The sequence below is a fragment of the Mesocricetus auratus genome, unplaced genomic scaffold, assembly GCF_017639785.1.
Source record: "Mesocricetus auratus isolate SY011 unplaced genomic scaffold, BCM_Maur_2.0 Super-Scaffold_15014, whole genome shotgun sequence".
Lineage (NCBI taxonomy): Eukaryota > Metazoa > Chordata > Mammalia > Rodentia > Cricetidae > Mesocricetus > Mesocricetus auratus.
This window is the reverse complement of record NW_024429186.1, coordinates 18,490,522-18,504,561: the sequence shown is the minus strand read 5'-3', so window position 1 is coordinate 18,504,561 and position 14,040 is coordinate 18,490,522. Positions and strand designations below refer to the sequence as shown.

General features: G+C 51.8%; 1 protein-coding gene across 5 annotated transcripts in view; it reads right to left on the bottom strand.

Moving 5' to 3' along the window:
- Nucleotides 1–1,859: 1,859 nt before the first annotated feature.
- The window catches only part of Ttc7b (tetratricopeptide repeat domain 7B), a 204,623-nt gene continuing 192,442 nt past the window's right edge, over nt 1,860–14,040 (bottom strand). For all 5 annotated transcript variants that reach the window (XM_040742629.1, XM_040742631.1, XM_040742630.1 and 2 more), the window contains one exon: nt 1,860–2,872. In XM_040742629.1, coding sequence (XP_040598563.1) covers nt 2,651–2,872 — 222 coding nt within the window. In that variant the 3' untranslated portion in view covers nt 1,860–2,650. The remainder of the gene's footprint in view (nt 2,873–14,040) is intronic.

Sequence of the window (14,040 nt, the reverse complement as noted above, 5' to 3'; positions counted from 1 at the left end):
CTCTGCTTAAACCATGGCCAGCTTTATCCCCACTCAGGAGTCAGTCTGCTGCATGTACACCGGAGGGCCAGACAAGGGAGATTTTAAAATGGAGGTGAGACCTGTAAAATCTCTCTGGAAGCTGAGTGCCAGGAAATTTGAAAACACTAGAGAAAACCTCACTGGTTCTTGCCATCTCTAGTCTCCAACCCCAGTCAGGGCCTGTGTCTGGGAGGAGTCCTGCTTGCAGGTCTAGCACTGGAGATCTGGATGGAAGCCCGCTGAAGTGCCTGAATCCTCACTGTTCCTGTCTGGTATCCCACAACCCTGATAGCTGCCTGTTGACGCAAGGCTTAACCAGGAAGCAGGTTGGGGAGGGATAACCGTCCCCATTTGGCAGTAAGCCCTGAGAGGTTCAGACTCAGGATCACTGGGGAGGTGCAGGGATGATGGGAGTCTCCTAGGGCAAGACCCTGCAGAGGGGGCCACAGCCTGGCTTTTTGGAAGTTCCAGTGTCTGCATGAGACGTCTGCAGGATGTCCTTTTCCTGGTTCCATCCGGTGACAATGACGTGTGGGTGGGAATAGCAGGAAATGAGTGACCAGTGGGGTGGAAAAATTGGCAAGAGCAGAGGCAGTGTGGAGGGGCTGGCTCTCCTGCGTGTGTGTGTGTGTGTGTGTGTGTGTGTGTGTGTGTGCATGTCACATGTTGGGTGTGAGGGTCTCTGAGACCCCATGCATCCAGTCAACTTCTGGTGTCCCCAGAAAGGACTGGAGCCAAGTGTGTGGACACTGTTGGAGCAGGCAGAAGAGCCAGAAGAAGACTGGGAAGCAGGGCAGGTGTAGGGAGAGGCCATGGTCACCTGACACAGCGCCCCAGGGTGACGCTGACCATACTACAAGATGGTCAGCCCCGCATCGGCAGCCTCCAGCCTGGCCTTGAGAGGTGGTTGGGCAGGGATGATGCTGGTCTAGAAAGCAGTGTCCCTGGACTGCACCCCATCATGAGAAGGGCAGAGAGCGGCAGCAGGTCACACACCCAGCTCCTCTCAGGAGGGCCTTTCTTCAGCCCCAGGCCTTCAGCCCGTGTGTCACCGTCTCCAGCCTAGTGTGGGCTCTGAGGGCAGGATGTTCTCTGAGCTCTGGCCTTGGCTTCAGCTGCTCTGGTTTCTGTCTGGGGGTGTCCCTTCCTCATGGGTCCAGCCGGCTTGTCCCAGCTGTGTAAGAAAACTACGCTGACCACCTCTAAGATGGCACCATGGCCCCTCACTGTGCCCATGACCCTACTTTGTTGTCACCCTCTACCATGTATACACTTGTCTGTTTTTCCTCAGGACTTGTCTAGGTCGCAGTCAGCAATCCTGGAATTGGGGCAGCTCACACATGGCCCAGTCCCCAAAGCCCTCTCTCCACAGGGCAGACCTTGACATCTGCCTTACATCTCAATGGCTTTTTTTTTTTAACCAGGTAGTTACCCAAGTGTGTGTCTTGACCTTTCCATGTCTCCTCATCCATGAATGAATGAATGAGTGAATAAGTGGATGAGCGAATGAATGCTCTTAGTTGAGAGAGGCGCAGCAGGTCAGAGAGCAGGCCAGACAGCCCAGGGCCTCTGGAATCCTGACACACAGATGGATGCAAATGAGGAGCTAGAGGTCAGGTCGGTATAAAGAGCTCCCACAGCTCAGACATGGACTGAGGAGCCAGCCCAGGCCTGAAGCCATTCCCTATAGCTGCTGTCTGTGGAGACGGTGTAGGACCCTCCCTGTGCCCAGCAGACTGTTCATAGCAGGCCCCAGAACGGGAGAGCTTTATACCTCACAGATGAGTCGATAGCTTTTCCCTGGTTGGCCAGCTTTGTGAAAGACAAAAGCCAAGGGGTCCATTTAAAAATCATTTTTTTATTAACATCATCTTCCTGTTTAGCCAAGTGTCTGTCATGTATAAGGAATGTCGGTAAATACTCCATTTGAAGCTTCTTTGTACATATTTCCATCGATAAATAAACTCTGAATTCACATAAAAAAGTTAAACTTAAATAACTCATATTTCCTTCTCTTGTAACAGCCATATATTGGTAAAATATAAATATTCTTAGACTCAGGCTTTGCTCTAGGAGAACAGTAGAACAGTAATTCACCACACGGTACAAGTGTTGACAGTAAAACTGAGGAGCTGTTGGCTGGTGTCCTGGCATGGACGAGTACTGAGGTGGAAAACAGAAAATTCACATTTGGTTTTGGGTCAAGGTAGGGGCAGGAGAGGTGGCGAAGGGGACAGAGGACAGGGCAGTTGCTTTCATTACAGCACTGATAAAAATAATCTGTTCTGCCACTGAATTTTAACCTGGAATATATTCTTCTACATTCGCTGATTAAGTCCATAATCATTTTACTTAAAACCCAGGTGACAACTAACTGAATATGGCACATAATCCATTTTGAATGACATCAGTAGATTCAGAAAATGACCACGAATCTGGCAAAAACAGCAAGAACGAATGAATGCAAGAGGGGAGAGCGATGATCAGGGTTGGCATGGTTACTCCACTGTGGTCAGACATCCATCCAGGGCCTTGGTACTGCAGATCTGTTCACTGGGTGATAGGACGACTCCTGGCAGCCTGGACGGAGCATCCCCGGCCCGTGTGGCAGGTAAGGTGGGTGGTCCTCTCAGAGCACTCGGGGGATGACGGTGAAGGGTACAGCAGGGCTGCTGGCCTCCAGCTCCAAGGCCGTCAGGAAGCACTCGGTGGCTGCTGCGTCGTTGCCCTGAGCTTGGAGGACCTCGCCCAGCCCGTTCCAGACCTCATGGGCGGTTGAGTTCACCTGCACTGCATCCCGGAGGATCTTCTCAGCAAGACTGTAGCGGCCCAGCTGGTGAAGGACCAGGGCCTGTGAACAGAGTCAGACACTCAGGGAGTGCCAGGTACCTACCTGACCTGAGCACCTGCCTAAGGACCCTGGAGGTAGGAATCTATCTCCTACTACAGCACACAGCAAGTTCTCACCAACTCCTGGGCTCAGGGGTAAGAATCAGAGACATTGTTTGATGACATGAAACTGCTGAAATCCATTGACCTTTGAACTCCAGACATGGCAATTTCAGCCATTTGCATGGTAGTAAGCATGAAGCCATCTTGGGCTACAGTGAGACCCTGTCTCCAAACAAAGCAGCCCCTTCCCATTCAAAACAAAAACCAAACCAAAATAACAACTACACCCCCAAATAAAAACTGAACAAAAGGCAATTTTATATGGTTCATCCAAAAATGTATCAAGAATCAACCGACTGGAAAGGTCTGTAGAGACCCAGTGTGGCTGACCAGCTGTGACCTAGCTGACACCAGCTTATATGGAAGGGTGTCTGTCATCTGTGACATCACTAATTATGACATTTAATTTTTTCCAGTCCCTTGCCTTGATCAAGCACCTTATGTTAATGTCCAGTGCTCAGCCTTGCTCAGCTTAAGTCAGGGTGCCCACATCCGTTTTCAGTTGTCCAGGTCAGTAAGTGCCTTTTTATCTAATGGCCACACTCTTATGTAACTAGCCTTACCTCTATGTGGAGAGACACTAAGGTCATGGCCAACGTCTACTCTTGAATGGCTATCTTTCCTGAAAGTGTTTCTCTTTGAGGGATTTCACTTTGGTGACCTCTAATTTGTGACAATTCCCTTGCTTCGGCCTTCTAAAGGCTCTTCTTGACTAGACTGTCAATCTTTTTTACCTCCGACAACCTCTAGTAAGATGAATTGAGAAACCTTTGTGATCTGTTTATAAACAGACAAGGAGGGATTGACCTGTGTGGAGGATGAAGGGTTGGGAAGTTCAGGGTCTCCAGCATCCCTCACGGTGGTCTTTGGTCATCTGGAGAGTCTCTTTCTAGGGTAAATGTTTCCCAAGTGGCAAGTAGAGGCCATGACTCCTTTTAGAGTTCTCAAGCCTGCTGTTCATTTTCTGTGAGGGTCAGATTTGCTCCAGAGGTCAGCAGGTACCACCCCCCCCATTCTTTCCATCTCTGCTCTTTATTTGTGGTAAGATGAGTTCAGTATGGTTCTCCCTGTTGAGATCTGCATTTCTTTAATAAGTGAGGCTAGCTGGGTTCCCTGTGTCCTTTAGGGCTTGTTAGGAGACTACACCACTGTCATCTTCTTTGAACCAAGCCCCTCCCCCTACATTTATTATTTTTGTGTACATGTGTGTGCATGTTCCTTGTGAGTTTATGTGTGCCATGTGTGTCCAGCAGCCCACCGAGGCCAGAAGAAGGCATAGAACCCCTGGAACTAAAGTTACACACAGTTGTTTGTGAGTCACTATATGGATGCTGGGAACAGAACCTGGTCCTCTGTGAAAGCCATAAGCATCCTGAACTGTGGAGTCATGGCCCAGCCCCAGCGTTCTCGGTATTTAATAAATTCACGAATAGCTATAAACCCGGAGGGGGGCTAACCCTCCACAGGACTGACACCAGTCCACGGTGTACTGTGACTTGTCCAGTTAAGCAGTTTACTTTGCCTTGGCAGGCAGGCCTAAAATTCTGCTGCTGTGCAAGATACAAAATGGCTAGCCCTGCCTGCCATTCACTCTGTGGGGCACTGGATCTATCAGACAGCAGGCAGGAGCAGGAAACGGGGCCATTTACTGTGTTCCAGTGGGCCACATAGCAACATCATGCTGCTGGAATTTCCACACCTATGAGTCATATCTTAATAGGTATGATTACAGGCTTTCCTCTCTACCCTTTGCTTTTAAATATTTCCTGACCATCTTGCCTTGAATGGTTACAGACAAATGTGACAATCCTTTGGTCAGTTCCTTTGAAGCCAAACTGTACTTACATTGAAAATTCATGGGTACATGGAGAAGCTCACATGTCTATGATGGATAAATTTTCCTGCCCAAGCATTCGGCATGACCCTAACCCTCCCAATGAGCCCCGTTCTTTCTACACACAGCTTGCTCTCACGATTGCACTTTACCAGCAGGCAAGTCTCAGGAGCAAACGTGGCAGGCACAGTGGCAGCTGTGGCCTGAGCCACCATGAGAACAGGGGCCCATGTTGCTCTCTCTCAGAGCACCCATGAAATCAGCGCCTGCAGCAGGTAGTATCTAGGCCCAGAGGGTCACTTCAGCTGACCCCCTCCTCAGAACATGTGCCCTGCAGGTGCCTAAAAAGCCGCACTGACTTCCAAGTCACCTGCTGGGAAGAGCTGGTGGTCAGTGGGACGACAGCCAAGGGACCTTGTGGAGGTTCTGCCCTGGGTTACAGAAGGGGTAAGCCTAGCCCTGGGGGGCAGGGCTCAGGAAGTCTTGGTGGGTGAGAAGGAGGAGGAAGAGGAAGAGGAAAAAGAAATGCAAGAGTAAGGAGCGCTGACGGAGACGGCAGTGGCCGGTAGACCATCACAGAGAGATGGTCCCAGTGCACTGGGTTTCTGCTCTGCCTCTCCACCCTTCTTAGAGAGCAAGGGAGCTGGGTAGGAACAGGGAAAGATATTCAGCACTGGGGCTGGCCTTCCTGAAGGGATGTGTACTACTGCAGTACAGATAGCAAATGCTTGCTCAGTGTCTGCGACATGCCCAGCACTGTCCTATATGCATGCGATCCCCTAGGGGAGAGCACAGCTGTCTCAGGAGGCACGGCCGAGCCCAACACGTACCAGGCTGAGGGATACTCACACTATTTAAAAGGCAGTGAACTCCAGCTGTGGGCAACTATCATTGTATCAGGTGGCTCTAACTTTTCAGGTGAGTAAAAATAGCTCCTCCAGACAACCGTGCCTCTGGTGTACAAATGGACCACTGCAGAATCCCTTTTCCCAGCTCCTGGGTCTGTTCAAACTTCCCTGGCCTGAGGGGAGGGGCAGCGGTGGGTAGTAGGACAACAGCAGGCATCCCACCCACTGTCTAGGGTGGAGCTCTTCTAGAAGAAACATGACAACCAGCCATCACTTGTCAGCCCCAAGTGCCAGAAAGCAGCGCATCAAGGCTAAAGAGCTCCTGCCTGCTCCTTCTGGAAAGTGCTATCAGTCTAGCTCCAAGTAGCCAACAGGAGATGGGTGCAGACAGGGTCTGGAAGGTGGCAGCAGTGTGGATGGGAACCATTTCGTCTCTCAAGATGCATTCCAGTGTGTCATGATTCTGAACACACGAGAAAAGGGTACTGGGTGCCTTTCTGGGTGAGGAGGCACACTGCATGCCTTTGGCAAGTGACAAGGGAAAGGCCACCTTGGAAGGCACAAGGGCATCCCTGCTTACTTCTCTGCGGTTGGTAACAAGATGCCTGCTCTGCTCTCTGGGTCCTTACTGCTCCTCTGGCTTTCAGGGGTGACCCAAGGTTGAGGTCATGGCTATGGCAGGGGCTCTGTGGGTTCTCTGACACTTGGTGTATGCAGGTAACATCGAGTGGCCATCCTGTGTTTTCTTGTTTCTCTGCTCACTAATGGGTGACTGCATTGCTCCTCACGTGCTATGATTGGGAAACTGCTCCTATTCAAAGTCCAGGATTCTTCAGCTTCAGCCTGTGACTTGGAAGCATCCTGCTCATCTATTCATGGCTCAGGAGGACTCCTTGCCTCCCTCCCACTGCTTGGGCTTGCTGGGACGTCCTGTTAGTCAAAAAGTGTTCCTGGAGGGTCCTGTTCTCCCAATGGCCACTGGTCTCCCTCTGCTAAAGTAGGCCCGACCCCCAGTCCCTAGGTTAGGGATTTTGTCTTGCTGTGGCAGCTACCGAACATGGGCGCAGCCTGCTGTGAGGGTTCCAGGGTATAGAGCAGATGACAGTACCCTGCTAACATTCTACAAGCAAAGCCCTCATGGGTGCAATTGATCGACACCCTCAGTGCTAGGTAGCTGGCGGGTGGTGGTGTCTCTTTGCTTCCCTGGTTTTGACCCTTCATAGACCTGGCCCTGACGCCTGAGGTGGAGACAGACTGCCACTCTCAGGTAACCTTGGAGCTTCCCAGGAAACGTGTTCTGTGGAATTAATTCCTAAAGCTGGAGGCTTATGGGGGCTGCCAGTGTGGGCTTGTCATAGGAATGAAAGATAGGCCTCTCCCTATTTCCCCAGTGAGCCAAGGCCATCTGGGAAATCAGTCACAATGTAGGAATCACCGTAGTATGATCTTGATATGTAAAAGGTTGGCCAAAAGTAGCTGGGAGTTGGCCATGTGACCCAGGCCCTTCCATGCTGTAAGGGCCTTCTTCCCCTGCCTTGAAGAGCAGTTCTGATCAGAACACCAACACCTGTTCCAGCCCCACAGGCCCTGCCTGCTCTCTCCAGAGACCAGAAGCCTGCTCCAGGCTTTGCGTTTGGCTGCTCCCCCTGCCAGCTGGCTGTAGCCTTCCCATGGTTCATCCAGGATGGCTGCCAGTGGACACATTGCTGAGACCCTCTCACCTCCCGTACCCCAGCCAGCCTAGCCCTTCCTGCTGGAACTCCAAGGCCATCAAAGTCCTGAGTCTCCCTGTTCCCTGAGGAGCCCAGGACCCGCTGCTCCCCAAAGGTAGGTCAGGGCACTGGCGCTCGGCTCTCCAACAAGCAAGAGAGAGGGAAGCTGGCGACATGGCCGTAGAACTCACAATTCCTCAGTTTCAAAGGGTGATGGTCCAGATGTGCTGGGACACAGGTGGGTGTGGTGCGGGCCTGTCTTAAGGGGCAGCGAAGATGTCTAATGACACCAACCCCTTCCAGTGCTGGCCCCACCCCCGCCATCCCCAACCACCGCCAGGGTAGATATGACTACAGGTCTGTGCCATCGGCAGGGCACCTGCCCAGGCCTTGTGAGCTGACACTGAAACGGTGATGTGTGTGTGTGTGTGTGTGTGTGTGTGTGTGTGTGTGTGTGTGTGTGTGCGCATGTGCATGCCCTCACATCGGGTCCCCTCATTCTTGCAGAGTGTGAGGGGAACAGGAGCTCCCTACTAGTTCCTTTCATCAGACACAAATGCAGACAGCTTCCCAAGCTTGTAATTATTCTAATCAGGTGTTTTATACAAATAAGATCTTGGTGATGCACCAAATTAGAAATAAAGGATTAAATTAAACCTGTTATTTCAAATGTGATAAAATGGACTTGGCTAGTTTGAGGGCAATTAGCATCTGCCTTTTTGTTGTGGTAATTACTGCCCTAGACTCAACACCTTGCCACAAGCCCGGGGAAAGCTGCGGCTCTGGGAGTCATAAGCCTTCAAGGCAAAGCTCCACTGGGGATCTTGGACATCTCCACGGTGCTCTGCCCAAGAGCAAGGGCAGCCATTTGCTGAGCTCAAGACATGCCACAGTCTATTGCTTGTCCCAGGGGTACAGCAGTGTGTGTGTGTGTGTGTGTGTGTGTGTGTGTGTGTGTGTGTGTGTGTGTGTGTGTGTAACACCCATGAAAGCACCCTTCTCAGAGAGCCCACTGCTAAGAATTCATGTGCTCAGCTGTAGTCAGGGCCAGGTGTCCCGTCTCCAGCTGGCTGTACTTTTCCCAGGCAGTGTCTGGGGAATGAGTACTGGGCACTCTCCAGACAGGGTATGGATGACTCTTGCTCCGAATCACTCCCCACACTGTCTCCAGATAGCCGTCTGTCACTCACTGGACTTTTAATAGCTTTGTTCCCACTTCTAGGTCAGAAATGCCATCATTGCAACCCTGTAGGAGGCAGGGTTAAGGCAAATGGCTTAAGGCAGTGATGTTTGGTAGCCCCTCAAAAACCGCAAGAGAACAAACATCTGGGGTTAGCAGCTTGAGTGAGTTTTCAGTGTGCAAGGAGTTGGTGGGAACAAGCATGAGCTTAGCTGTCCTGTGAGAGAGAATCCCCTCCAGCCCTGCTTTCACCTGGCTTTCCTGGGGGTGATGACAGGACAGGGACCAGATGAGACCCATCATCTCCCCTGAAAAATCTTGGATTCAAGAATATGACTTACCCATTAAGTGAGTAATGACCCACGCCAGTGCCCTGCCCTCGCTCCTCTTACAGGCCTGGGAAAGGGTGAAGGCTTTCTTTTTTGGTACCCACGAGTTGGTACAGCTGTGGTGGTCAACCGAAGCAGTGTTAGATTTTGCTCCAGAGACAGTTGGGGCTCAAACACAGGCTTTATGGGACAGGGAAATAGGCCAAGTCTACATTCATGGCAGTTTGGCTGAGGAGAACCAGCACACATCACAGCTCAGAAAGAAGAAAAAAGCTGGGGCTGTTTTAAAAGAATGTTTCTTTCAAGCCAGAGCCTGACTGAGCCAGTGCTACTCTCAGAAGCCTACAGGGAGCGATGGCTTTGACAGGACAGCTGGGTAGTGGCACCGGCCCCAGAGCTTAGGGTTGCCCTGGGCCTCACCACAGCTGCCCCCCTCTGAAGCATCAGAGCAGCCGCCTGTTCTGGGTGTGAGCACTTGGTGATGCAGCTCAGAGGACTGGATCTGCCCACACTGCTTCCCGCTGCCTCCTGCACAGGGAGTGAAGCTGTAGGCCGTGGAGGAGGGGGTTGCTCTCCGCTTCTCTATCTGATCCCAGCAGTCATGGGTGAGACCTGGTTTCCAGTAGGCTGTCTTCTGCTTCCTGTGTTTGCTCTGAGCAGAGGACAGGCAAGCATGTGTGTCCAGGTCAGCCATCTTCGGGCATTCCTCCGCCCATGCCCACCAGAGCACAATGCAGGAGGGGTTTACACACTGCCACTTGGCTCCCTGAGAAGGGTCCCAGAGGTCAGGTGGCCCTATCACCTTTCAGAACAGAGCAGGGCTGCTTTTCCAGCTTGAGTCAATTTAAACAGCTTGGATCCCATTTACCCAAAGGGCTTCCTGACAAACCTGTGCCCATTTAAGATGCAGAGACAGTGGGCACGCCAGCGTGTTTGCATGCAGCCCTCTCTGGAGCCTCCGGGCACTTCAGTGAGGACAGAGCAAAGGGCAGCTCAAGTTCTGCTCTGGGGACCTGGGCTGAAGGGCAGCAGAGGGGAGGCTGCAGGGACAAACGACAGGAGGGAAATGCCAGCTGCCAGAGCCCTGTCGCACTGCAGGGAGGGACTTCTGCCAGAGGTCAGTGCGGGTTGAGCAAAGAGCTCTGTAACTACTGAGTGAGGCCAAGCTTGGAGCTCCACCGATGATGGACAGGGCTAGGGTGACATTAAAGGTAACCTCTAATCCCTCTGGCCTCTGCCCTCCCCTACCCCAGCACTGTTTGAATGCCAGCTGCCTCCTCCTTCTCTCTTTCCTCCAAGCTAACTATAACAAATACTCCAACTTGTAGTCAGCCCCTAGTCAGACCTGGCATATGGTAAGCAAGGCAGGAAGGAGACTGCTTCTGCCTTGGGACAGGGGGTGGGTGCAGAGGTCTCAGCACTTAGCATAAACCCTTGAAGTTCTTCCTGCAGCCCAGTGCTGCAGACACCAGCAGGAAAGGGCCTGCTGCCTCTCCTGAAGATCCCCACTACCCCACACAGGCTGCAGGCCTCTGTTCACGGGGGATATTTGAGGGCAGGAGGTTGCTCTCCCATGGGGCTCCTTTTCCAGGTCAAATGCTTGAAGAAATGTTGTCTTCTGGAGACTAGGCCTTCCAGCATCAAACTAACTCAGAAGCAAACAAACCTCTAACTCTTGTCAGCCTGGGGCAAACCAGCTATAGAAACAGCAGCCCTCAGCTGCCAGGGGCTCTGGGGTTCTGCTCTCTCCACAGCAGGCAGCCTCTTGCATCTTCCTGTGACTAGGAGCTCTCTATCTGCAATTCTTCTCTGTTCTGCAATTAGAAATGCTGGAGTCTCAGGCAGTTGACACTGGCAGTGGGGGTACCAGAAGTCTGGCTGTAAGCCCAAGGGCCTATTCAGCCCAGGCCTTCAATTTCCTCTGGCCTAATTTCTTTGAAAGGGGGTGCTCAGCACTAGTGCCAATATCTATAGGCTGCGGTGGTTTTCAGAGAACTGGGGACCATTGAGACAGTCTGGGGAGGGACCACAGCAATTGGCTAACCCCTTCCAAGGCCTGAGGTACCCCAAAGACTGCCCCCTCCCACAGAAGGTATTCAGGATCAGGATACAGTTAGGGGGCATGGTGAGTCGGGTACAGGAGTACCCCAAGGGCCAGCATCCTTATTTTATGGATGGGGTGGGATGGTGGAAGCTAGGCTTTCTTCAGGGTCTGTGTGGGGATTGGTCCCCAGTAAACAGTCCACTGAAATCCCTGGTACAGATAATACAGTATTTGCTTATCCACCTACATACTTTTTTCTTGTTTTGAAGAGAAAAGCAGAAAAAGGAGATTTACTCAATGTGGTCTCGTTGGTTGGGAAGAGGAACAAGGAGATCCAATAACTCCTCACTCCCACCCCTGGTCCATCTTCAGGGTTCCGAAGGGAGGTCACTTCTATACCATGTATTGCAACCACTGCTGTGGAAATGCTCTTGCTAGCTGCAACCCTGAGGTACTTACAATGACAAGGAAAAGTCAGTATGTATCTTGAACAGATGTCTCCCCCCCCAAACAGTTTTAGTCCACAGTTGGATGAGTCTATGGATATAGAACTCACAAAGATGGAAAGCCAACTATCCTATGCTGGGACTTAGAAGTGAACTGTGGAACATTCTGGTATCTGTGTCCCCAGAGTGGGGCTCTGTCCACTCTGCTACAACCACATTTCTAGCTCTTCCCTTTCATCCACAAAGGTGAATGGAATGCTGTGCGTGTCTCAGCGACAGTGTGCCTGTACCGCGTGGCTTGTTTGAGACTCAGGGGCACAGGGCCATACTTCCTATCGCCTGGAGAGCACAGGTGGGCCTGGAGAGCAACCTTGCTCTGGGTGTTGCCCTGGTCTGATGTCCTGAGCAGAGCAGGGCTGTCCCTTAAATGAGCAGAACCAGTGTCTGTAGGAGGGAAGGAAGCACTCCAGATGACAAGCTACAACTCTCTTATCCACTTGCTAAATGGATGAGAAGCTGAAGCCTAGGGCCCATGACTGCTTAACTGTGTGTGGTTGTGAGACAGAAGGCCTTCAACGATATCTAATTTCTCCTGTGGACACATCATCAACCCAAGGCAGGTGCCTGGCTCTCTAACCAGTCAAAGCCCAATCAGAAGACACTGAGAAGCAGAGGAGCAGGGTGTCATTGTTACAACAATGTCAGAAGCAGGCACTTTGCCCGGACGCACTGCCCTGGCCCCAGACACCTTGACTTGTCCTTGAGATTATTGCACAATGATTTTTGCTAGTCGAGCAAGAGGGAGATATGGCCTTTATTATGGAAAAGACATTGTAAGGCTCAGCTCCTCTCTGGGGTCATGCTGCCTTGGAAACTCATTCCCTGGCAGTCTGAGTGCTGCCCCTGGCCCTGGTGTCTGAACACCTGGTGCTCGGTATTGCTGCAGGCAGGGACCCTGGAAGCCAGGTAGGGGCTGTGGGGGAATCCCAGCATCAGAGGAGTTCCTGCTGTCAGCAGTCTGAGGCATAATGCTCACAAATTCAACCACCAGTCACCACAGAAGCACTGCATCAGCGCCTCTGCAGCTCTGCCTGGTGTGCTGACCTAATTGAGGAAGCATCAGGCCAGCAGATCCTAAGCAGCATCAAAGGACAGTAGTGAGCAGAGAGCCAGGGACACTGATGGGGGCGTGAAGGAAGTGACAAGGAAGCCTTGGGTCCTTAGCAAGATGTGGGGATGGGCATCTACCTCACTCTGAAGTTGGAAGCAGTTCCTGGTAATGGTCCAGACTGAGCCTCTAGCTTCCCCTTCCCCGCAACTGCTTTGCTGCAATGGGATGAGCTCATAGGTTGGACCTGATTTGCAGCTTTGGTCCTGATGCTGTGGCAACTGCCATTCCCTAGTCAGTGTGTCCTATTCTGTAGGTGCTACCTGGCTGCCCTCGCTGGTACTTTTCCATTGGCAATGGGCAGGAGACTAATGTTGACTTATTTATACATCTCCCTGGTTGACTTATTTATTTATTTATATCTACCTTCACCAACAACAAACCAGACAGAAAACAACAAGGCAGGACAGCCCTGAAGTCAAGCGCTTCCCCATGGCCCAAGTTATCCACACAGTGGAAAGTGTGATGCTAATTACATCCCAGAGGGCCGGGCCTACCTGCCCCCACAGGAGGCTTCTGTCCCTGTGTTTGGGAAGGTGGTGTGCCATCCCAGGCAGTGTGCAGAGGCTGTCTGGGACCACTGTTTCCACATAAGAGACCCAACTCCTCTAGCAGAGGGGCCTTGCATAGGCGGCATAACCTCAGGGCTTTGGATGGGGAGGGCAGAGGACTTCTAATTATGGGTCTGCCACAGTCACAACAATTTACATGTAACCAGACAACAGAAAAACTGTACTAAGGGTTTCCTAGGGTCATAGTGCCTGAGAGTGGGAGTCTGAGAGACCCCAACCCCCACGATGGAATCACTTCCCAGTAGCCTGGCAGACCCTTGGTGTGGTCCTTCTTCATAATGTGACCATAAACCAAACAAGAAGCTTCAGGGAAGAAGGACTTATTTTGGCATCAGGGAAGGCATGGTTGCGGGCAGGGGCTCTTGGCTGTGGAGGCAGAAGCATAAGGGTGCTTGCTTACATCTTGATGGACTAGCAAGCAGAGGGCTGAGCGACCGCCATAAAGCCTGGTTCCCAGGGACCCACATCCACAGCAAGGCCCTACTTCCTCCTTAGGGTTCCACTCACAACAGTGTCATCAGTTGAGAACCGACTATTCAAACAAGTGAGCCAAACCGTAGTGCCTGCCCTCAGTGCCAACCTGTTCTCAGAGAGGTGGGGAGGGAGCCATGCCTTTGTGGAGCTCTCTGGACTCAGTCCGACCATTTTCCACTGAACACCGGGAGCAAAAGCCTGGCTCTGGCAAACTTATGAGATGTCTGGGCAGAAGGCAGTGCTGGAGTAGCCCAGTGGCTGGGCATCCTCTCTCCAATCTACTGCCTGATCGTCTACTGACTGCCAGCCTAGACTGAGTCTTGTTTCTCTACGAGTCTCACTTATTCAGTCTAGAAAACAAAGGGCAGAGTACATGACTGGTAAGGCCTCTTATTTAAAACATATTTTGGGAGCACCATTACGTAGTGTATGCTGTCCCAGGGCTTAAGGAGTAGTGGCT